The sequence below is a fragment of the Ovis aries genome, chromosome 20 (genome assembly GCF_016772045.2).
Source record: "Ovis aries strain OAR_USU_Benz2616 breed Rambouillet chromosome 20, ARS-UI_Ramb_v3.0, whole genome shotgun sequence".
Classification (NCBI taxonomy): domain Eukaryota; kingdom Metazoa; phylum Chordata; class Mammalia; order Artiodactyla; family Bovidae; genus Ovis; species Ovis aries.
Window position 1 is genome coordinate 30,462,370 of NC_056073.1, and position 25,829 is coordinate 30,488,198.

The following is a 25,829-nucleotide window of genomic DNA, read 5'->3' on the forward strand; positions in this document are numbered from 1 at the left end:
CTGTTTCTCTTGTTTCTTCTTTAGTATATCATTGGTAGTTGATAAATACAATAGCTTACTACATTTATCTTTTTCTCCCTTGAATCAGCCTGTTGTTTTCCTTATTGTTAGTCTATATTCCTGTATTTCCTATTGGGCTTGAATCTTTAACTTATCTAGTGGTGTAGCGCTACAGAAGATAGGGCCTGAGTAGAAAGACCTCAGGCAGCTCAGTGATAAAGAATCCGCCTGCCAATGCAGGAAACAAGGGTTCAATCCCTGGGTCAGGAAGATCCCCTGGAGAAGTAAATAGCAACCCACTCCAGTATTCTTGCCTGAGAAATTGCATGGACAGAGGAGCCTGGTGGCTACAGTCCATGGGGTTGCAAAAGAGTTGGACAAAACTTAGCGACTAAATGACAACAACAGAAAGACCTCAATGTCTCTCTTGTGTCTGTCTCTCCTTTTTAATCTCCCAGTCATTTGAAGATGTGATTGTCTGTCTTACTGGGGTGGAAGAGCAGAGTGGTTAGACTCTGAGCACGGGGCCCTTTTCAATAATGTTATAAAAGAGAATTATATAATTGTGATCTTTCTGTGTATAAGGACTTCTTTAAGATGCTCAATCTTTGGGTATTTCAATACATGTGCATCCCTCTAAAAACAAGAAAACCTGTTTCATATCCCTTCACTGTACAAAGAAAAGCCTGGCATTAAAGACAGGTTTGAAGCCCAGGCTTTTAGCTACAGTCATTTTTATTTTGAGCAAGGTTTGTGCTCTTATGATCATATCAAAGCAGAATCTTAGATCTCTTTATCATCATAGTTATTATAAGAGCTAACACAGAATGCTTACCATGAAATACTGACTAACTTATTATTCAACTCAGTGATATGAGGTAACTCCCATCATTCATCCTTTTTATAAATGAAAAAACTAGCTACAGAGTGATTAAGAAACTTGCCAAACATCACATAGCTAGGATGATAGTAAGAAAAACTTTTCTCTCTCTTTACACTGAGAATTCTAATAATCATTAACCATTTTCTTCCAAACATTCTACAGAAAGGACTGCACAGGTAGTCATAGTCCCTTTTGGGTTGTTTTCCTCAAGAGCAGGCATATTAATTATTAGGTGTCTTGATTACTTAGATGAACCAAGGGGAGAGGAGGAATCCTGGTTTTGAGATCATTTGAGTTGATTAAAGAAACAGTTCTTCCTGGTACTTTCCATGTATGTGTTGCTTATTTGTTTTAGTTAGAGAAAACCTTACTGCTGTCAACCCCTGTAAAACGTAGAGCACTTGTGGAATTTGATGCAGAAATTCTGTCTTTTCTACAGCAATTTTAACTTTGAGCATTTTAGTTATGGAAATATAAATAATATTTCTTCTTTGTCTCACAGGGTTGTAAATACCACATAAAGAACGAGTGCATTTGATGCTGGAAACTTGTAAAGAGAAACTGCTCATGACTGAAAGGCCTAAGACAGATGTATCTTTCAAGTTCTTATCGAGAAAATGACTATGAAGAAAATGATGGGTCAGGAAGACCAGTGGAAAACTCCCTAGGAGAGAGCCATAGAAAATGTACACTTCAGAAGAGAGATATAATCAGAGAACTCAAAAAAGGAAAATATATCATGTATGCCCTCAGAAGGGTAAAAAGATTTTTATTCATGTGCATGAGATTACTCAAATAGATGATCAGATATACCAGTGCCTTGAATGTGAACAAACCTTTTGTGAAAACTTAGCTCTTATTATGTGTGAGAGAACCCATACTGGGGAGAAACCTTATAGATGTGATATGTGTGAGAAAACCTTCATCCAAAGCTCAGATCTTATTTCACATCAGAGGATCCACAGTTATGAGAAACCTTATAAATGTAGCAAATGTGAGAAGAGCTTTTGGCACCACTTAGCCCTTTCAGGACACCAGAGAACGCATGCAGGTAAAAAATTCTATACATGTGATATCTGTGGCAAGAATTTTGGTCAGAGCTCTGATCTGCTTGTCCACCAGCGAAGCCATACAGGCGAGAAACCGTATCTGTGTAGTGAGTGTGATAAATGCTTCAGCCGAAGTACAAACCTCATAAGGCACCGAAGAACTCACACAGGTGAGAAACCGTTTAAGTGTCTGGAGTGTGAAAAAGCTTTTAGTGGGAAATCCGATCTTATTAGCCACCAGAGAACTCACACTGGTGAAAGACCCTACAAATGTAATAAGTGTGAGAAAAGTTACCGACACCGGTCAGCCTTCATTGTTCATAAAAGAGTACATACTGGGGAGAAGCCCTATAAGTGTGGTGCCTGTGAGAAATGCTTTGGCCAGAAATCCGACCTTATTGTACACCAGAGAGTCCACACAGGTGAGAAGCCGTATAAATGCTTGGAATGTATGAGAAGTTTTACCCGGAGTGCCAACCTCATCAGGCACCAGGCAACTCACACTCACACTTTTAAATGCCTTGAATATGAGAAGAGCTTCAGCTGTAGTTCAGACCTTATTGTGCATCAAAGAATTCACATGGAAGAGAAACCACATCAGTGGTCTGCATGTGAGAGTGGCTTCCTCTTAGGCATGGACTTCGTTGCCCAACAGAAAATGAGAACTCAGACAGAGGAGCTGCATTATAAATACAGTGTCTGTGATAAAAGCTTTCATCAGAGCTCAGCCCTTCTTCAACATCAGACAATCCACATCGGTGAAAAACCATATATCTGTAATGTGGCTGAGAAAGGTCTTGAGCTCAGCCCTCCCCATGTATCAGAAGCCTCACAGATGTCTTGACCAGACAAGAAGTTGTTATACCATAAAAAAAAAAAAGGATGTATTTACAATGTAAGAGAACTCACTTAAGATGGAGAACTCAAAGCAAATCTCAGACTTTCCTCAGAGCTCAGACTTTATTGGGGACCAGAAAATCTGTAGTTGTAGGAACTTGAGAATTGGTTTGACCAGAGAGCTGTCTTTACAGAACCGTATCAATCACTCCAGTGAGAAACCTTACAGATGCCCTGAGTTTTTGGAAAACCTCAGTCCAAGCTCATGTCTGATCATCCACAAGAGGATTTATATAGGTGGGAAACTTATAAGTTCGGTGAATGTGAGAAAGTTCTCTAGCAGTGCTCACCTCTCCTCATTCCAAGATAATTCAGATCAGAGGATGATATTTTTTTAATGCCCTGTGAAACAGTGCTTCAGACAGTATGCACGCCTCATTGGATGTCAGAAAGCCCCACTGGAAAGACCCCAACAGTAGTGAAAAAAGCCTCTTAACGTAACTGTGACTATTACCTATCATAAGAGAAGCCATACAGGTGAAAATTTGTGTATTTGCCTTGAATGTGGCAAAAGCATTAAGTGGAGAGCCTTCTTGGGTTTGCAAACCTCTCCCCCCCAAAAAAATCTGATGAAGGACCTTATGAATTCTCTGAATGAGAAAAACTGTCAATGATCAGTTCTCGTACACCAGGGAACTTGTATAAGTGAAAGACCCTATAAATAACCCTAAGTTTGGGGGAAAAAAATCCTTGCAGGAAATCTCTACCTTATTGGGCCCCAAAGAAACTACTCTGGAGAGCATTTTGTAGACCTCTATAGAGGTCTCACTGTAGACTGTGTACATTTAATAGGTATGAGAACTGTTCTCATAGTTAGTTGACCCCTGTAGTAGAGGTGAATTTTAATGGAGTCGACATGCAAACCATTTTGTTGAGATACCCAGAAACTTGTTCTGGGAAGAGCTAGGGCAGGTCAGAGTAGGCCTGATGGGTAACTCAGGTAAAGATGCTTTTCTTTTATCTGAACCACTGAATGATTGCTTTACTTTCAGTTTTTAAAATTTGGAACTCCAATAAAAGAAAGGACTGTAATTGAGATAGAAAGTGTGGCATGTGTTACTGTTGGGGAAAGAAGTACATTGACTTTGCCTCTGTTGATTTTCTAATTCTCGGGTAGAATGGGGACTAGTGTGTTGATACCAGCATGGGAACCTTCTGCTGGTTGTGAAAAGAACTAAACAACTAGGGAATAGTTATCCTAGATCAAAACCGTCCCCAGAATTTCCCCTTTGGAGGACCAACCTCATAAGAAGGCAGAATGCTCAGCATTTTACTTGATGTGAACTGCGGCATACCTTCAGTCCTCGCCCTAAAATGTCTTTTGGATTATTACTGGTATTCCCAATTTCAGCTTTAGAGATTTGTTTGTTATCAACCCAGAAGTGCAAATTCCAGGATGATCATTATGATTTTGCTAGTTGCCATATTTTTGTAACTTCATTTATCATGTTTCTTTCAATGGTAAGATATACTCAGTCAACTCCCTGCAAAGTGTTTAAGGGAAGGCTGACATAAAGACTCAAGTCAGAGTCAGCACAGAGTAAAACGCATACTGATGTGTTATTAATGGAGAAATGACTGATTTTTAAGAATCCTGACTGAAAAGCTGGTAGTGTTTTTTTTTCCCCCACTCCATCATCCTGTTTATAGCAAATCCAAGCCTCGTGATGATATACCTTTCATTTATTTTGGTCTGCCAAGGAAAGAGAATACTCTTTTATTTCTGGGGAAAAGTCACCACAATATAAGGTGTACATTTGGCTTGTAAAGTAGGATTCTAAATGCTAGAAGGGAAAAGAAGTTGGCATTCATCAGAGGTTTCAGGATAAGCACTTATCTCCAATTTAGTAGAATTATGATTACCTTTAACATTCTCCAGGAACACTAATTAATCCAGGGATCTATAAATGCATGCTTGTGAGGTTTTTTCCCCCCTTCCCTCAGATTAAAAGACCTTTAATAGAAATACTTAAGAGCCCTACAGTATTTGGGACTGTAGACTGGTGAATAAATATTTGCAGTCCTCTGATTTATCTTAGCAGATCCTGAACTCTAGGCAGCATTGGTGTTTGGACTCATGGGGGTGGCCAGCTGCTACACTGCCACCTTGTGTATGGCTCCAAGCTTTGATCCTAATGACAGGTTGGTGACCTTGATAATCTTAGGGTCAGAGGATATAACTCATAGTGATAAGGAATTTGATTCTAGGCTGTTTTTTCTTTCTTTGAGAAAACAGATCCTGGAAGTTTATTTGATCTGATGTGTTTTAGTAATTTTCATTAGCTCTTACACCATGAAGACTTGCTCAGTGTGATAAAACACACAAGATGTATTTGTTTCTTCTTGATGAAAATCATGCCTGTCACTAGTACATGTTTGACAGTTGTAATTCTTAAAATAGTATTGGATGTATGGCTTGGTGGTGATGAAAATTAGTCCTTATGGCTACTTGTTGGTCACTAGAACTTGGAGAAGGACACCGTTGTAACTTTGGTGGGGCACTGACCTGCCCCTTTCAACTAATCTTACTGGTAATTGTCTCTAGTCTTTAAGTAAATTAAGGATGGACCATCCCTCAACCAAAACTTTGAGGGTATGAAATAGGTCTGAGGGTTTTTAACCATGGGGGAAAATGGGTGTTGGTATTACTCATATAGAATAACCTGAGGTTGGAGAGGACCACTTGGGAGCCTGTAACCAAAACTAGAAGGTAACTTCTGGAATGGAGGGAGGTTCTCTTGAGAGAGTGCCAACCTAAATCTACCTCAGGTAAGTAGTTAGAGGAACTTTATCAAGATTTCAGACCAAACAAGACACTTGTATTCAGTCAGTGTATTCCTATGCTTTAATGTTTTTGTTTTCCCTTAATTCTTAAATAAAAACATTGTTCTGAAAACTCCATCTTTGCCTCCATTGTACTAAGAAAAAGCATTTCCCTTACATTTGTGTTACAATAAGGCAGATGTTCAGAAGTGCTTACAGTGTGTACATATATTAAGCCATCATTATGTATACTTTAAATACCTTACATTTTATTTGTCAGTTACACTTCAGTAAAGCTAGGGGAAAAGAATAAAGTAGATATTCATGTGACCCTTAGGCCTGCTGCTAACACTAGCCATTGGACCATCGCTTGAATTCCAGGAATTTTTAAAAATTAGGATCCTGGGAATTTTTGATGTTAAAGAGGGTGAATGGAAACCTGGAAGGGATTACTGTCTTTGCTGTAGACTGGATCCTATTGGAGCCTCCCCACTGCATTACATACCAAGTGTGGGGAGGGGTAATAGCTTAAATTAACCATACGTGGGGCTAAAACTCAGAAGACAGCAAAACTGTGAGTAAGCTACACCCTCAAAGGACAATTTTTGAACTTTCAATTCCCAGTAAGAAGAATCCACATAGGACTCCAGTTCTACCTTTCTCTCACCTTGTCTTATCATTCGTTGGAGATGGTAAAAATGATGGCATTGGTGTACCTCCCATTACAAAGTTTGCTCCAGTTTACATCTATTTGCTCCGTCACAGAATAGGTCCCAGCGTTTTAAGGGGCTCTCACTGTGGGAAAAGAATAAGAGTTAAGACAGTTTGTGTTGTCTGAAATTTGGATTGGTGAAAAGGGGAAGGGGGAATGGTACAATTTCAAGGCCTGTGGCTTTCATGCTTATCTGCCGCCCCCCGCCCAGCCCCCCTTAAAGTGATGCTGGGGGCTGTGGTGAAAAATATTTCTGGGAAAAAACTTGAGTCACATCCCTCACAAGTAAGTAGAGGAGGGATGGTGCCACACTGTCTCCAGGGTAGAAGAAGGGAAAGGTGCTTCCCAGGACACACACATGCCACCGGAGTTGAAATAGTTCACATTGCTTCTGGGATGACGGGCATGGGGCAGATTTGTAATGCAACTGAAGCTTTCTTGTTTCACGCCCCAAACGTTAGCTTGTGTCATTACTCTACCCAAATGGAGACTTGAACTTGAAAGTGAGCGAACCTGAAGGCTGTTAACCCTTGCAGAAAGAATCCCTTTTTCCACCCGGCAGAGGACACTTTAAAAATAGAGATATAGGGATCCTACTATCAGTAGTGACTGATAACATCAAATAACTGGTAATTAGTGAAGAAAAGTCAGCAATGGCACCCCACTCCAGTACTCTTGGCTGGAAGGTCCAATGGGCGGAGGGGCCTGGTAGGCTGCAGTCCATGGGGTCGCTAAGAGTCGGACACGACTGAGCAACTTCACTTTCACTTTTCACTTTCATGCATTGGAGAAGGAAATGGCAACCCATTCCAGTGTTCTTGCCTGGAGAATCCCAGGGACGGTGGAGCCTGGTGGGCTGCCGTTTATGGGGTCGCACAGAGTCGGACACGACTGAAGCGACTTAGCAGCAGCAGCAGTGAAGAAAAGAGAAGACTTGTGGAGTAGCTCCTGTTGTTTATCTTTTATACTCACTTTTAAATTCTCTGCAACACTCTTGTACCCAGGAATCTTGGTCTTAATTTCCTGGCTCAAAAAGTTGCATTAATACATCTGAGAAAGAGAAGTCTTTTATACAGAATTCCAAGTGGATCTCCTCACTATCGATTCCCACACCTCTTCTAAATAAGGAGTCTGTCTCCCAGGTGGAGAAGTTGGTGCTGCTTTGAAACACTTGAGGACAGTTTGTTTGGGGCAGTAGGGCCATATCGTGGTTTGCCAACAGGCTGTTTAAACCAGATCAGTTGTTGACTGGGCAGGGGACTGATAAGGGAGTTGTATGGAACTGTCACTGCTTCTGTGACTTGGCTTCTCTGTCAACGTCATAAGCCCACGCTCCCAGGCCTCATTCTCCATCCCTATTCAGCCACCACCATCATCCATATAAGATCATCAACTACACTGAGAAAAAAACCTCTAGTTGTCAGAGCCCTCCTGACCACTTCAAATCTCTCTATCCTGCCTTTCTTCTCCTGAAGCAATAAATATCCTGGCTCATTTAACATCAAGCTCATTCTCTCCAACAACCTCTGGAACCTTCCTTGTTTAATCTCTCTATGGATTTTTCACTTATTTCTTTCATTAAGATTTTTCCCTCACATCTTTGAAAAACTATAGATGTCCTTTCATTCCCTGTCTTTTATTTAAGTTTAGGTTGCTAGTTTTTCTCTTCTTTTTTCCCCATTCCAGAATTCACCAGCTTAAAATCTATACTGCCTCTGTTTCTAAGTATTCGTTTGCTATCACTAGCCTCCCTAGTATCTATTCTCTGATGATCAGAAGTGACTGAACAATATCCATGGATGAAGCACTCTACTGGGCAGGCACAATTTTATGGAATGTGGGCCAAATAATAACCAATATTTAAAGGGAAGCACGGTTTTCAAATGGCCATTCTTTGTGTTCCATTGTGCAGCATTAAGTCTTTATACAGACCAGTTAAGAGTGAGGAGGTTTTTCTCAATATTCTTTCCCTGAGAATCGATAGAGTCTCAATAGAGCATCTTTAACTGAACATGGATACTTTATGCACCATTGAATCTGGTATCACAAAGCCCAGTTTCAGAGCAACTTGCTCAATAATCTAAATCAGCTACAAAGTAACTTCATGGACTTAGATGAAATGAAGTAGGTAGAATCTTAGTAAGCCTCCATGTATCCCTCAGTTGTCACTGACAGGGAAGAGATCTTCAACTATTCTTACACATTGTGTTTCTGGGGTTCTGAGTGCTTACTGAGGTCCTGGGGTCCTTCTCAGGGAAATGATATGACTCCATGTTTCCTGGTGATCAGAGGAACTAACACATCTCCCCAAACTGCACAATTGAGGATGAATATTAGGCATTTGAATCAGAACTTTTAAAGATTTCTATTAGGGTCAGATAGGAAATTTTAGGGGGAGACATACAAAGAAAGAACTAAGAATGTATTGACTGTTGAGTGAGGGCCTAATATCTGAATCACTGCTATTAAGGGAAAAGAGACAAACAGTGATTGATGATGTCTATTTTAAGACAATGTGTGGCCTTCTTGAACATTCAAAATATTCCCCAAGAAATAATAATTTAAAAAGAGGTACAAAAAGGAAAATCCCTCATCATCTCAGCAATCATTTCAAGCTCTATGCTGATGAGTTAGCAAATAATTCTGCTCTTTTTCTTAGCCATAGTAAAGTAAATTATCTCTGGCAGCAAGCCTATGCATTATAGGAAAGCTGTTTAATGAAAAACGAGCATGTTTGGGAGTTTTTAGTAGCTTAATCTAGAAGTGTCAACTGACAAAGGAAATATGATATTTGAAAAAAGCTTATTAAACAGGTTTTGTTGTGGAATAGAGAACAACAGAATCAGAAGACCAAGATGGCATTATTAAATGGGAAGAATGGAGCATTCACAGTAGAATCAACAGGCAAGATTTTGTAAATAACAAGGCCTGACTTCTTCCAAAGAGATGCTTATTCAATGAATCCAGAAGGGTCTTATCCTAGAAAACATTTTTTTGAATCTCCTCAAAAGATTGTAATAAGCATCTAAGGTTGAGAACCACTGACATACAGGCATGAGAAATTGTTAAGATTTTTAAAGTCAGACATTAGGTGAATATTTCAAACAGTTTATATTGTTACTGATGAAAGAAAGAGATCATTCTCCACTACCTGGTGTAAAAAACAATGCTTATGCTGGAAACAGGAATAATTACCTTGATGATCTTGGAAAAAAATGTAGATAACTTCATCAATGTAATTAAAGGCAAGGGACAAAATCCCTGTGGACTAAGAAATTTTACTGGGGGGGCGGGCGGGAAGGAATTTAAGCTTTTTTATTTCTTCAGTCAAAGCTATTGTATCTTTTTGGGGATCACCAGAAGGTAAGATTGGAAAAAGTTTAGATTACAAAATTTCTAACACCTTTTTTATTTCAGTGATGTAAAAATGGATTGAAACCTATACTATGTTAGATGCTTTCAAATCAATAGACATATTTTCTTCTTAACTTGGCCTACCTTAGTTCATCCCGCATTTAAGTTTTAAATAATATTAGTCTTGGCTAGGTCTTGGGTTCTTTTTAAAGGATAGATGTATATAGGCATTCTTGTTATTTGCTATTGAATGAGCACTATTTTAAAACATTCAGAGAATCTCTTCATGGAACTATTTAATTATTTCAAGACATTTTCCCCTAGGAAAGGACATACTAAACCCTGTGTAAAGCACAGTTCTGTTTGATTAAAATATTATTTAAAAATAATTTTAAAATAGTATTTGTAAAACTTAAGACATTTTGGTGGCCTATAACTAGTTTAGAAAATGTCATTATACAAAATAATAGGATAAAAATAAAGATGGAAGTTCATATATTTTTATTTCATTATGATTAACACAAATTAATTTGTGTTAACATCAAATAACACAATGATTGAATTGTGTTCCTCAAAATTTATATATTGAAGTCCCAGTCCCTCAGAATGTGACCTTATTTGGAAATATGGTCCTAACAAAGGTAATGTAGTTAATTAAAATAAGGTCACTAGAATGAGTGTTAATGGAAATGACTAGGATCCTTATAAAAAGAGGAAATTAGGAAAAAGACACAAACACAGTGAGATTGCCATGTGAAGATGAAGGAATACCTCAGGGTTATTTGCTACAAGCCAGGGAAGAGCAGAGATTGTCAGCAACCACCAGGAGCGAGGTGAATGCCATGAAACTGACTCTTTCTTGCAGCCTTCAGAAAAATCAGTTTCGCTGAATCTGGATCTGACATTTCTAGCCAGTTTTGATTGTTTAATCCTCCTGGTTTTTGGTACTTTGTTATGGATGTGTAGCAAGCAAATACAATATGATTAAATAGCATAAGTGTAATAATGGTAATGATTGAGATGGTCGAATCTTGTATTTTCTGAGTTCATATATTTTAGATTAAGCTTTATGTTGAGTTATAATCTTTTATTGTTTTTGCAACCATCCTGAGAGATGATATTAGTCTCACGATAGAATTGTTTTTAGAGACGATTCCTGATAACGGTGCTGTCGGCAGTAGAGCAGTGATTCAACCACAGGTCTGTCGAATCTTAAAGTCCCAGTTCAGCACTCTGCTCTAAGAGCAGTTGAAGAGACCATACGACTGAGTTTAGTGAGTGGGGAGCGTATTGTCTATTAATGAAATAGATTTCATGAGGATGATGTAGTTGTTTTAGAGTCTGGAATGAAGGAATGAACTGAAAACTTAGGGGCAACTTGGAGAACAAAGCTTATTCTTCATGAGCATAGTAACCTGAGCCAAAATCTCACATTGGAAATATTTGGGGATGAAAGAGTAGAATTCTCAGGGATTGTTTTTAAAAAAAAAAAAAAACCAATGAGAAAAAACTTCTTGAGATGGTGAAAGTAATCTCTTCCACAGTATCCTGAACCCCAAAACAAATAGTTGTCATTAGATTTTCTGTCAGTTTGGAACCTGTGGAGGTCTCTGATGAGGACAGTGATATAACTCAGTGGTACTGAAAAAGGTGGGCTTCCTAGATGGCTCAGTGGGTAAAGAATCTGCCTGCAATGCAGGAGACCCAGGAGACTTGGGTTTGACCCCTGGGTCAGGAAGATCTCCTAGAGGAGGGCACAGCAACCCACTCCCAGTATTCTTGCCTGGAGAATCCCATGGACAGAGGACCCTGGCAGGCTACCATCCATGAGGTCACTGAGAGTTGGACACGACTGAGCATGGGAATGAAAGGATTTACTTTCTTGGAAATTTAATGTTGCTACTGGGAGAGGAAATTTTCAGATATAGCAGTCTGTCTTCCAACACGTACTATCTTTTCTCTATGTGAAATACCATGAGAAGGTCATCTTTGAAGGCAGGAAAATGGACTACAGCAGTGATTCTCAAACATTATGTGCTCGGTCATGTCTAACTCTTTGCAACCCTATGGACTGTAGATAGCCTGCCAGGCTCCTCTGTCCATGGGGATTCTCCAGGCAAGAATACTGGAGTGGGTTGCCATGTCCTTCTCCAGGGGATCTTCCCAACCCAGGTAATCGAACCCAGGTCTCCCGCATTGCAGCTGGATTCTTTACCGACTGAGCCACTAGGGATTAACCAGCATCCAAATCACCTGGAGGCTTATTGAAACATATTTCTGGTTCAGTAGGTCTGGGGTGGTGCCTTGAAATGTAAATTTCCTGCAAGTTCCTAGGTGATGTTGATATTAGTAGTTGGTTGGGGGATCAAGTTGTGAGAATCACTGCACTCAGTGAGTACTTTTTAACCGTCTTAAGTCATGCTTACATGCCGTGAAAATCCACCTGTCCTGGGACAGGCTTTTTTATGTGTTCTTCCAGATAGTGTTGCTGGGTTATAACTAAGGGAAAATACAACTTACTCTTGGCACCCAAGGGGAATCAACCACTTCTTACTTGCTATGTATGCCCTGATCATGTCCAGTTTTTATCTGTGCTATCCATGTGGTCTCTCCTCTGTTTCTTATTCTTCACAAATATCCATATTTGCTCAAAATTTAAACTACTTTAGTCATCTTCCTCAGCAGAGGTTTTTCACTCTTCCTCCTCCAGTTTTCCTTTTATATATATATATGTGTTTAATTTATATTTGGAAGCATCCTCCTCTTTTAAGTAAGAATATAGGTAAGCTCAGTCTAATTCTGTACTCTAATGAAGTAATTAGGTATAGCCATGTAGTGGGAAATAGATGGGGAAACAGTGTCAGACTTTATTTTTGGGGGCTCCAAAATCACTGCAGATGGTGATTGCAGCCATGAAATTAAAAGACTCTTACTCCTTGGAAGAAAAGTTATGACCAACCTAGATAGCATATTCAAAAGCAGAGACATTACTTTGCTGACTAAGGTCCGTCTAGTCAAGGCTATGGTTTTTCCAGTAGTCATGTATGGATGTGAGAGTTGGACTGTGAAGAAGGCTGAGCACCGAAGAATTGATGCTTTTGAACTGTGGTGTTGGAGAAGACTCTTGCAAGTCCCTTGGACTGCAAGGAGATCCAACCAGTCCATTCTGAAGGAGATCAGCCCTGGGATTTCTTTGGAAGGAACGATGCTAAAGCTGAAACTCCAGTACTTTGGCCACCTCATGCAAAGAGTTGACTCATTGGAAAAGACTCTGATGCTCAGAGGGATTGGGGGCAGGAGGAGAAGGGGACGACAGAGGATGAGATGGCTGGATGGCATCACTGACTCAATGGACATGAGTCTGAGTGAACTCCGGGAGTTGGTGATGGACAAGGAGGCCTGGCATGCTGCGATTCATGGGGTTGCAGAGAGTTGGACACGACTGAGTAACTGAACTGAACTGAACTGAACTGATGTAGTGTTTAATGATACAGTGTTTGTAATGATCAATGACACTTGGGCCCTTAATTCAGAATTACATAGCAGAAAGCATTTTGTGAACATCTGAAAGTGAATTTTATTTTGTGAGAAAGAAAGAAAAATACTTTTCAAAACATCGAACTAACATAATTTAAGATTATTGAGTGCACTACCCTGGGTTGGGACGATCCCTGGAGAAGGAAATGGCAACCCACTCCAGTGTTCTTGCCTGGGAAATCCCATGGACAGAGAAGCCTGGCAGGCTGCAGTCCCTGGGGTCACAGGGCCTATGACCCTGGGGGTTAACACAGGGTGGTTAACATAGGGTGTTTTCTATGGTGGTTAACACACACCATAGAAAACACTTTGTAATACTATTTGTATAACTAAAGACAGTCTAGTATATGTTCTTGAAAATTACTGAACAACAGTTTTTTTGGTCACTAATATCACTGCAAGATGTAGTTTTGCAGGTGTGACCATAAAGAGTATGTTTTAATCTGCTTTTATAAAACTCCCAACAAATTTTAAAGATTAGTTTTTGATCACAAATTATTTTATTTGTAAAGGATGAAGAAGCACTGTATGTTCCTAGGAATAGTGGTATGGTTCATTCTCTGAATTAACACAAACACAGTTTCATTCTCTGACTTAAATTCTTGGGAGAGTCTCTTAAACAATGCCTTGGTATAATATTGAAAAACAATGCCAACTACCTTTTTGCCACATTTCATGTTTTCAGTACTGTTATTTAAAATATATAATTACCAGTAATATGCTGGCTTGAACTAAGTACAAGTTTTCTATGAGAATTTAAATTTTATTTAATTAGTAGAGTACATCCTTAAACATTCTGAATGTTAAGTTGAAGTTTCTGGAGTTTGTGAAGTACAATAATGGCCACTAATATCTATGTGCAGGATGAGCTGGAAACTCAAGAATCTTCAGGAATAAAGGTTAATTAGCTTGTATAATAGCTATTAACATGTGATAATTAGGATTTGGATTATGAATATAAGAACAGATGCTTTTGTATGAATGAGAGAGCTGCTTTTTTCTTGTTGTTAATTAATTATTGTTTTGGCTGCACTGGGTCTTAGTTGTGGTATTCTGGATCTTTCATTGCAATGCCCGGGCTTCTCTCTAGTTGTGGCCCTTGGACTCCAGAGTGCGTAGATTCAGTAGCCAGATCAACCAGAGACAGATGGGATCTTAGTTCCTGGACCAAGGGACAGAATTCATGGCCCCTGCGTTGTGAGCAGGGAGTCTTAATCACTGACTCAATAGGGAAGTCACTGAGAGAGTTAGTTTAATAACAAATTTGTATGACTATGTGACTGATTCTTTGGGAATCAAAAGGAGAGAAAAATCTAAAGTCATTTTTATGATTAGGTATATAGTTAAAGAATGAAAGAAGACTGTGGTTACAAATATTTTCAGAAAATAGAATAAGGAAATGGATAAGGACCCTGGCAAGAATGTATTTATGTCTCCCACAGATGAGAACTTACATGTGCACATACCTTTGTATCCAAAGGTACATACATAATAATTATAACAATGCAATTTGATAAATGATATTGTTTAACTGTGTTTAGAAAGTGCTAGGAGTTTTCCAGCTCAGAATACTGAGGAGTGTATGTAGCAATAAACATCTAGAAAAATGGTATAGATGATCCTATTTGCAAAGCAAAAAAATAAAAAGACAGCTACAGAGAACAAATGTATGGATACAAAGGGAAAAGTAGGGTGAGAGGAACTGGGAGATTGGGGTTGACACATATACACTATCAGTGCTATGTATAAAATTGATAACTAATGAGAACATACACTACTTAACTGCACTATGGTGGACTGAATCGGTAGGAAGTCCAAAAAGCAGGGCATATATGTCATGTAAGGCTGATTCATTTTCTTGTAAGGCAGAAATGAACACCACATTGTAAAGCAACTATACTCCAATAAAAACTAATTAAAAAGAAAAGAGAAATTAAGTGAGGACAATGATTAAGGAGGAAGAAATGGTCAGCAAGCTACATATTACAAGGGATACACGGAAAGATCAAAACACATGGATATCTGATGAATAAAATAAACCAGAAATTGAGGCAGTCCTGAATCATACACAAAGATCCTCTGTGAAATGACATTAACTGAAGATCTGTTTAAAGAATGCCATTCTAATCAACCCCACCACCATTCTCTCCCACCCCCACTCATCATGCAGAGCAATTGGCAGTCAAGGGCATACCTGGAAGCCAAAAATTAAACTGGTACTTCTCTCTAAGACAACAATCAAATTGACTCAGAAGATTAAGGCTTCTCCTCGGGTGTTGGCACACCTACATAAAGCATTCCTCATTTACAGCAAGTTCATCTTAATAGTTAACTCTCCACTAACAATGCCCACATCCAGTTTTCTCATTTGTAGGCTCCACTTAACTAACCAGCTTTCACAATTCTGCTACCGCTTCAGGGTAAAGATTGTAGGAAATCAGTCCTATCTCTACAAAAAGAGAGTAGTAGTGTATAGACTTAAAATTACAAAAGTTACATTGGCGTTATAATATTTAAATTCATAGACAATCAGTACAATCTTTTGAAAAGATATTCCAGTAAATGTTGCAGCAGGGACAATACTTGCCCAGTGGAAGGGATGGTGAAGTAACACAGTGAGACATAATAGATACTCATATTTCTGGCTGGACTTGAAATATCTAAAATGTTGAGTGGCCTGCTTTAAGAAAAAAAGGATACACAGTGATGAATAAAGAGTGGCTAGATCCTTGAACTGGACCTAAGCGTCAGTTAAATCCTCCTCTAGATAGGGATGAAGAAACAAAGTGCAGTGAGAATAAAGGGCTTTAAAAATGTCCTGCTTCTTTGCTTGAAACAGTTCTTGGGATGGAGATGCACTAGAGAAGCCAGAGACATTTAGACTAGGACCAGTGAAACTTGGCTTCAACAACATTTGGGAGTAAAAGCACAAAACCCGTCCAGTCTTTAAACATGGTTGGGTTGAGTCAATGGTGGACAGCCTGAGAGAACATCTTTCCTTTAATGACGAAATAAATCATGTCACAAGATTGCCTGGACTCCTCTTCCTTGATGGTTCAACAACATAAAAAGCTGTCTCTGTTTGCTTTGCCCTTGTTTAATCCTATGTAAAATAGTTCCATTTTCCTCTAACACAACAAGCTGGTCTTGGCTCACTCTCACACTGATAGACATTTATCAAGACATTTCTTTCTTCCTTTTGTGTCTTTAGATACTAATTAATGAAATTTAGCATAACTGCAAGTTATGGAATTTGGATATGTTCATACACCTTCTTAAAGCTTCCTCATTTTGGTGAATGTGAAAGGAAATCTCAACATGCTACCTTTCTCAAATTGAGACATAAATGATAAATTTTCCCCCTCTCTCTACCTATATTATTGTTTTTCCTAAATGATGATTTTGATTTTTTTACTTCTTCATTTACAACTAAGTCACCTAATCATGATGCATCAGTTACTTCAAATGATTTATCAATTATTCTACACTGGAGGTTCATCTTCTTTATAATTGTTTAACTACTAGTCCTGTTTGATCTTTAAGTCTGGTGCACAAATAAACTTACATAAATGCAAATGTTCATATCTCTTAGGAGTAACAGATTATTAGTAGCAGTTATCTTACTATATAGGCAATGACATTCAAAATGCTCTTTTCCTCTGTTACAGAATTACATATCCTGACACATGTTAAATTTATGTATATGGTCCTATTTAATAATTGGTTATATGTTTCTTGAGGAGTCATACACTCTGTCTGGATGCTGTGGTTTGTACTGATATCTTATTTAATAATTCCAGCAACTCAATTAAAAAGTTATTTCTGCCTTTTAAAGGAAGTGAAATAAAGCACGGAGAAGTAACTCGTCAGAGGACATGTAGGTTGGCAGTGGAGGAGCTTGAGTGTGATTAATGCCACCTGACTGCAAAGCCTCTGCTCATTCTTTTTCAGGCCTGACCATATCATGTATGTTGGTTTACCAGTGTACCACACGTAGAGTGGATGATGAATAAATAATAACCTGGATAGTTAACGTTTGTGACTTCTTGTGCTTCTAGATAAAGAAGACATTTTTTATGGAGTGGGGGAATCAGACATTCAACCCTGACTTCATCTTGATGGGAATTTTTAGTTACACGCCCACTCACATCTTTCTCTTCTCTCTGGTCCTGGGCATCTTCACAATGGCGCTCTTGGCAAACACTCTCATGGTTCTCCTCATCTACCTGGACCCGCGGCTCCACACCCCCATGTACTTCCTCCTCAGCCAGCTCTCCCTCATGGACCTCATGCTCATCTGCACCACTGTACCCAAGATGGCCCACAGCTACCTGTCTGGCAGGAAGTCCATTTCTGTAGCAGGATGTGAAGCCCAAATATTCCTCTATGTGTCTCTCCTTGGTGCTGAGTGCTTCTTGTTGGCTGTCATGGCCTATGACCGCTATGTTGCCATTTGCTATCCTCTTCAGTACCCCAGTCTCATGAACTGGAAACTTTGTGGACTCATGGCTGCCTCTACATGGATTCTTGGTGCCTTTGATGGGATTGTTGAGTTAGCTGCTACTTTGTCTTTCTCCTATTGTGGATCCCGAAAAATAGCTCAGTTCTTCTGTGATGTCCCAGCACTCCTACATCTCTCCTGCACGGATACTTCCACATTTGAAACACTTATTTTCATCTGTTGTGTAGTAATGCTCCTCCTCCCTCTGTCACTCATCATCATCTCCTACACACGTGTAATTATAACTGTTATTCGCATGAGTTCTGGGGAGGGTCGGCACAAGGCTTTCACCACCTGTACTTCACATCTTATTGTTGTGGGGATGTATTATGGAGCAGCTATGTTCATATATATGAGACCCAATTCTAATCGATCCCCAACCCAGGATAAAATGGTATCGACCTTCTACACCATTCTCACTCCCACGCTGAATCCCCTTATATACAGCCTCCGAAACAAAGATGTGGCCAAAGCATTCAGTAAGGTACTAGGGAAGGGGAAATTTAGAGAACAAATTGGATAATGGTTGCAGGGATTTTTTTTCTTCCATAACTCCTGTCTTTCTCTGGCAAGTTCATTTATTTAAAAATAAGATTTAGCAACAAATGTACAAATGTACACTTTTTCTAAAATAGTCATCACAGTTAATAAACTCGGTACACATTTAGTTTATTGATATATTTTGCATTCATTGAATATTCATTTTGGTTTTAAATATACTCAGTGAAGTTCCTGAGAAGTGAATAATTAAGTCAATAAACAGATATACTCCTATTTATAGAACTAAAAATAAATAAAACTGTTTTAAATGCTTTCCCTTATTTTCAAAAACCAGATTCTTATTGAAATTCTTATTCAATAATTTATGTACTGAGTTAAATACCACACTCATCTATTTCATTTTGTCATTAGTTCTTTCAAAATATGGCCCAACCAGAGAGTCATGGATATTTGCTCATTTACCAAAATCTTATTTTATAATAAATACCACTTATTTTGGCCAAAAAGACTTTTTTCTTTTGTTTGACTTCTCTAATACGCTGAGTATTTGTATATCTGAAGATGTCTTATAGCGGAACCACTTATTTCCAGAGTTTTGACAGATGATGTAGTATCATCAACCTATATTTTATAGGGTTTTTTTGGTATCCTAAAAATCCACTATGGTATAATGAAATCCCAGAGCTGTGAGTCCTACCCAGAAATTATGATCTATATCATATTTATGTACTGAACCATGATGGGAATACTGTTATTCTTCATATCAGAACATTACCCTTTGAATGTGTGTAGAAAAGTTTCCACGAATTTAGTAGTTATTGCAGTGAAGGTGTAATAATATTATTGTCACAGAAGCTGCCTACTTTTTTCTTTGTTTTCCTGATGAACATGGATGGTAACTGAATGAAAATGTTGGCTGGTCTCTGATAGCCTTGGTGGAAACCCCATCCCCCATTCTGGCACAATGTACATGGTCTTCCCAAAGGAATATACTCAAATCCAGTAGAATCTCATCTTGGGACAGGTAACAGCACTCAAAGTAAAACACTTTTGTACCCAAAGAAGACCAGATTTCTATGACATTGGTTCTACCTGGGAAATTGGATAAACCTTATAAAGATTGGGATTTCATTCATGGAACTTGCATATACTTCTTTAATCTAAACCTGTTATTTGGAGTTGCTATAAAAAGATATATCTAAAAATAAGACACTGGTATTACTTTACTTAAAAAGTAGGGGGGGAAATGTCTTGGGTTCATTTACATGAGGGTGGAGTTATGAGTCTTATGATTAGATATGTACTTTTATTACAGCCCTTAATTGACCACTTTAAAACACTGAACTGCTAAGTCACTTCAGTCGTGTCCAACTCTGTGTGACCCCAGAGACGGCAGCCCACCAGGCTCCCCTGTCCCTGGGATTCTCCAGGCAAGAACACTGGAGTGGGTTGCCATTTCCTTCTCCAACGCATGAAAGTTGAAAGTGAAAGTGAAGTCACTCAGTCATGTCTGACCCTCAGCGACCCCATGGACTGCAGCCTTCCAGGCTCCTCCATCCATGGGATTTTCCTGGCAAGAGTACTGGAGTGGGGTGCCACACTGAAACTGACAAATAAATGGAAAAGGGGACTGTTGAGTTTTCCAAGAATGTGATGAGTATCATTGAGTATCACAGAAATGATGACACCTACATGAAATATCTTTAAATATTTTTTAATTTTGAAAGATAGAAATATTTCACAGTTCTTTCCTTAATATTTAAGGAATTGTAGAATTTTTCCCCAAGATACAAAGAAGGACAATGCAAAAATAGAATTCTTGACATGAGATCTTTCCTGATTGAAGCTATAAGGTCACATGATCAAAATAAGTCTTTTAAACTTTCTTCTTTCTTTCATCTGTTTCTCTTTTTTTATATATACCTTTCTGAGATATCATATACTATTAATGAAAAACATACTATAGTTTTAATTTTTTTATATTGACTTCATGGAGGTTTGTTTTGCCTTAGAAAAAGTATCATAATAATTAATTTCTGCTTATATGTGAAGTGGCTACTACAACCTGTAAATTTTGTTCATGTGAGCACAGTGTTATCATACTCTTCATTTCTGAAAACCACAGAAATATTTGGACCTTGTATACATGTAAACAAAGGTTTAAATTATGTATCAATGAGATGCTAAATCAGCTATGTATATTCAAATGGAAGTTGGCTTGGCTGCATATACTAAAGGCACTCAGTACTCTGCAAGAGTTATTGGAATCCATATCTTAAGAAGAATAAATGGAGAAGAGGGTGGTGGCACTATTTATTTCATATCTAATTTCACATAATGGTAGCTAACATTATTGGGTGAAACTCTATCTGGTACGTATTAAAATGATGAGTGATGAGCTGAGTTGTACAAACTCTCTGACCACCTTCACGACGAAAAAAGGCAATAGGCCCCAAGAAGGACATCATTAAGTGCGTTTCTGGTCCAATAATCAGTTTCAGGACATACCGCTTCATCACCGTCATCAAAGAGAAACTCTGGCTGACCTTACAGATTCTAATCATGAATCATGCTGAGTCACTTCAGTTATATCTGTCTCTTTGCAACCCCTTGGACCATAACCACCAAGCTCCTCTGTCTGTGAGAATTTCCCATCAAGTATACTGGAGCAGGTTGCCATGCTTGGACATTCTCTTTGTGATCCCTCCAGGGGATCTTCCAGGCCTAGGGATCCAACCCATGTCTCCTACGTGGCAGATTCTAAATGAACATTTATTTGTACCAAAAGGTATGGATACTCTGCTGGGTGTAGTCAGTGGAACCCATAATGAATAAGCTGAGGGCCACCACTGTTTCACTGAAAACCTATGTGGAGTCAAGTATCTGGATAGTTACAGACCCAGATAGGAAATATATCCAGGTTTCCAAGAAAAAGGAATAAACATGGGAGAATATTTGCCCCAGAGTAGCTCAATCCCTACTTACCTGCTTCTGTCTGTTCCACTCCCTGGGCAGGAGTACTGGTACTAGTAGGTTACTAATAAGGACGTGTATTGGGCTATGGTGAGACTACAGAGAACCCTAGTGTGAATGGGGAAAGGGTTAAATATCTCCTTTTCAGTATTTTTAGTGAGGGACAATAGATTCTGCCAGTAAACAGTTCTTTCTCGAGAGGATGTTAGGTGGACGGTTTAGACCAAGTGTGCCTCTAAATTTTCAGGGAATGCTTTCTCTCTCCTCCCCTTCTGGCTTATAGGGGTTCCTCACCAGGAGAGGTAAGTGTACAGGGCTGAAGTTATCCATGAACATAATCAGGAAAGGGGAGAGAGACACCTTGGCCAGCTATTATGTTATATGACAGTTTTTTTCCCTAGCATGCACTTTAATCCAACTCCATGACAATTAAATTGAGATAATGGAGGGGGCTCATATTATGGAAGTCATAAATGTGTATTTATTTGACAGTGGCTTCTGAAATAATTTCTTCCAGGCTACTCTGATCTGAGGGTGGGTGGTGGTAGGCCCTGTACAGTTCACCTGTGATCTTGAGGGTTGGCATAAATACTGTCATCTCCTCACTGAGGTTAAACAAATATGCAAGCTTTAGAATGTTCAGAATCCATTAAGCTAACTTTAAAGTGACTATTTCCTCACTATGACACAGTAAAGCTGAAAAAGACCTCTATATCCCATCACTAATCAGGTGTAGTTGTCGCGAGATCCAGAGATATGAAGTGGTTTTTATCAAAGTCACAGATTTATGATGATAGCTTGAAAATTTAGGAAACATCAAAGACAGCTTGAAAATGTAGGAAACTTACCATACCAGCATTCAAAGTTAGAGAGGACGTCAACACAGTCTAACATAATTAAACATGGTTGTTTCTATAGGGGTCACTTTTTTTCTGATCCAATATAATATTGCTTAAAGAATCGTATTTGAACTTGTAAATTTACCTGTCTATTGAATGAGGTTGTATAGAGTCATTTCCAGCTATGTCTTTCATAATCAGATTTGTAACATATATGACAAATCTTATAGGTTTCAAGATGTTTCCATATAATCTAAAATTTATTCTGAGTTTTCTGATGTTCTCCGATATCATTTGGAGTGGAACACCATTTCAGACAGGTGATCACTAGCAACTTCAGTTCTCTGCTTCAAGTTCAAGAGAGAGGTACTATTCTTAGAAATTATTCAGGGACTCGCTAAATGAAGTGTCTTGTGGGGGCTGAAAAATTTTAATGAGCATGCAAAGTTGAAGACCCCGATTAAATAGGTACCTAATTGGAAAAGTATAAAGCTTTATATGGTTTCTTGGACTGAAGAGCAAAGTGACAACTAGTGAAAGGTAGAAGCTGTCCTGATTAGCAAACTCAAAAAGGACAGAATTGTTTGGTTACTTTGGTGACATTTGACAGAGAAATAAATCTAAGGGTAATAAATACACTTGGGAAACCAGTTAGCATATAAACATTGCATGCTAATTAATATAATAGTAGAGCATGTGCTAAGGCTGTTGTTGAAGGAAAGTTACAGGGCTCAAAATAGCCTGGAATTAAAATTCCCCTCTAGGTCTTCCCCACCTTTCTATGTAAAACAAAGAACTCTCTCACCCAAAGAAAAAAAAATGGACATTAAGGTTGATTACACCCAGCTCCCAGCCAGTCCAGCCTCTGGTAGAGCTTCAAAATTCTTTGCCCCAGCCATTTAAGAGATAACTACTCCAAACAACCTTGGAGAACAGGCCCCCTTAAAACAGTAACTTTCCACATACATGCCTATACATACTTACTCTTGGATAAGGGCTGCTGCTGCTGCTGCTGCTAAGTCGCTTCAGTCATGTCCGACTTTGTGCGACCCCATAGACGGCAGCCCACCAGGCTCCCCCGTCCCTGGGATTCTCCAGGCAAGAACACTGGAGTGGGTTGCCATAAGCGCAGCAGCTCGCTAATCTGACTGCTGCCCCTTCTCGCCTCATTTTTAAAGGTGATCTGTTCCAGTAAACTGCCAGTCTCCTTCTTTTTCTGAACCTTGCCTTCTCTAACTCCCTTACCTTACAGATGTGATATAAATGTTACCTTGTGAATCCCTCAGAAGAAATGGAGTAACCATCATGGTCAACAGAAGAGTCCGAAATGCAGTACTTGGATGCAATCTCAAAAACAACAGAATGATCTCTGTTCGTTTCCAAGGCAAACCATTCAATATCACGGTAATCCATGTCTATGCCCCAACCAGTAACGCTGAGGAAGCTGAAGTTGAACGGTTCTATGAAGACCTACAAGACCTTTTAGAACTACCACCCAAGAGATGTCCTTTTCATTATAGGGGACTGGAATGCAAAAGTAGGAAGTCGAGGGCTGGGCCGGTTGACCATCAAGAGGAGAGCGTCTGTACGCCCGAGCGAGTCGAAGATGAATGCCAGAGGATTTGGATCTCAGCTAAAGGACAGTATTCCAGTTACTGAGCTGTCGGCAAGTGGTCCTTTTGAAAGTCATGATCTTCTTCGAAAAGGTTTCTCTTGTGTGAAAAATGAACTTCTACCCAGTCATCCTCTTCAATTATCAGAAAAAAATCTCCAGCTCAACCAAGATAAGATGAACTTCTCCATATTGAGAAACATCCAGGGTCTTTTTGCACCACTAAAACTGCAGATGGAATTCAAGGCAGTGCAGCAGGTTCAGTGTCTTCCATTTCTTCCAAGCTCAAACCTTTCACTGGATATTTTGAGGGGTAATGATGAGACTATTGGATTTGAAGATATTCTTAACGACCCATCACAAAGTGAACTAATGGGAGAACCGCATTTGATGGTTGAATATAAACTTGGCTTACTGTAATGCCGTGTGCTGTTCATGGAAGTGGAGGGGCTGTGTCTTCTTTATAGTTGTCTTTTTCCTATAATTTGATGTGCACAACATTAAAAGTACTAACACATGAGAAGTGTTGCCTAAACATCTGTGATCATTTGAAATTATTTGGGTCATGGCTTTATGTGATAATTGAAAGCACTCAAGAGAGTTGGTTTTAAAACTTCTTATTTATATGAAAGCAACAGCTTTCTAGGTCTTTAAAGAACTGTTACTAATTAGTATTATAAAACTATGCACAGATTCCAAATCAGCCTATTTTCTAATTATTCCATAAATTTAATTTTGAGTAGTTTTGAGCTTGCAGCCTTTATAGTTGCATCTTTCAGAATACACATCTATAATTGATTTCAGTGGCAACATTTCAAAGTGAGGACAGAACAAGACTATTAGATTTTACCTTGTTTCAATATAGTCCATTAATACTCGAAAGAATAATACTTGGTTTGTTGATGCTACATTAGAATTATAGGTATATTCTTTGATTCTTTCAGGTTTTCTATTTTGGTCTTATCTTTAAACTGAAAACTTAAACAACCAGGAGATTTCAGTTTTAAACTATAGTATTGCATAGATTTATGTATCACAAGACGTTTAAATTTAAAAACATAAGACCATTCATGTACATACACATGCTATCCATGAACAAATTCCGTGATAGTTTGTTTAAAAATAAATCTTCCCTATGGTGGTTTGTTCTTAATAAGGTATTTTTTATGAACCTAGTTTACAGAAATTAAAGATTATCTGTTTCTCAGGTAAAAAAAAAAAAAAGTAGGAAGTTGAGAAACACCTGGAGTAATAGGCAAATTTGGCCTTGGAATGTGGAATGAAGCAGGGCAAAGACTAATAGAGTTTTGCCAAGAAAATGCACTGGTCATAGCAAACACCCTCTTCCAACAACACAAGAGAAGACTCTACACATGGTCATCACCAGATGGTCAACACCAAAATCAGATTGATTATATTCTTTGCAGCTGAAGATGGAGAAGCTCTATACAGTCAACAAAAACAAGACCAGGAGCTGACTGTAGCTCAGATCATGAACTCCTTATTACCAAATTCAGACTGAAATTGAAGAAAGTAGGGAAAACCGCTAGGCCATTCAGGTATGACCTAAATCAAATCCCTTATGATTATGCAGTGGAAGTGAGAAATAGATTTAAGGACCTAGATCTGATAGATAGAGTGGAATGAGGTTTGTGACATTGTACAGGAGACAGGGATCAAGACCATCCCCATGGAAAAGAAATGCAAAAAGCAAAATGGCTGTCTGGGGAAGCCTTACAAATAGCTGAGAAAAGAAGAGAAGTGAAAAGCAAAGGAGAAAAGGAAAGATATAAGCATCTGAATGCAGAGTTCCAAAGAATAGCAAGAAGAGATAAGAAAGCCTGCTTCAGTGATCAATGCAAAGAAATAGAGGGAAACAACAGAATGGGAAAGACTAGAGATCTCTTCAAGAAAATTAGAGATACCAAGGGAACATTTCATGCAAAGATGGGCTCGATAAAGGAAAGAAATGGTATGGACCTAACAGAAGCAGAAGATATTAACAAGAGGTGGCAAGAATACACAGAAGAACTGTACAAAAAAGATCTTCACAACCCTGATAACCACGATGGTGTGATCACTCATCTAGAGCCAGACATCCTGGAATGTGAAGTCAAGTGGGCCTTAGAAGGCATCACTACAAACAAAGCTAGTGGAGTTGAAGGCATTCCAGTAGAGCTATTTCAAATCCTGAAAGATGATGCTGTG

At 38.8% G+C, this 25,829-nt stretch overlaps 3 protein-coding genes across 10 annotated transcripts in view; all 3 read left to right on the top strand.

The window, feature by feature from the left end:
• Nucleotides 1-5,730, top strand: part of ZNF322 (zinc finger protein 322) — a 16,283-nt gene extending 10,553 nt beyond the window's left edge. For all 8 annotated transcript variants that reach the window (XM_042237175.2, XM_060403374.1, XM_027959052.3 and 5 more), the window contains one exon: nucleotides 1,386-5,730. In XM_042237175.2, the coding sequence (XP_042093109.1) occupies nucleotides 1,568-2,776 (1,209 nt within the window). In that variant the 5' untranslated portion in view covers nucleotides 1,386-1,567 and the 3' untranslated portion in view covers nucleotides 2,777-5,730. The remainder of the gene's footprint in view (nucleotides 1-1,385) is intronic.
• LOC101102466 (olfactory receptor 2M3) overlaps nucleotides 1-18,372 on the top strand; it is a 28,925-nt gene extending 10,553 nt beyond the window's left edge. The window contains exon 3 of the mRNA XM_060403387.1: nucleotides 1,386-18,372. Coding sequence (XP_060259370.1) covers nucleotides 17,272-18,219 — 948 coding nt within the window. The 5' untranslated portion in view covers nucleotides 1,386-17,271 and the 3' untranslated portion in view covers nucleotides 18,220-18,372. The remainder of the gene's footprint in view (nucleotides 1-1,385) is intronic.
• A 5,211-nt stretch (nucleotides 18,373-23,583) lies between these two features.
• Nucleotides 23,584-24,156, top strand: LOC114109685 (proteasome maturation protein-like). The gene has a single exon (XM_042237189.2). The coding sequence runs from the start codon at nucleotides 23,616-23,618 to the stop codon at nucleotides 24,039-24,041; it is 426 nt and encodes a 141-aa protein (XP_042093123.1). The 5' UTR covers nucleotides 23,584-23,615; the 3' UTR covers nucleotides 24,042-24,156.
• The last annotated feature ends 1,673 nt before the right edge of the window (nucleotides 24,157-25,829 follow it).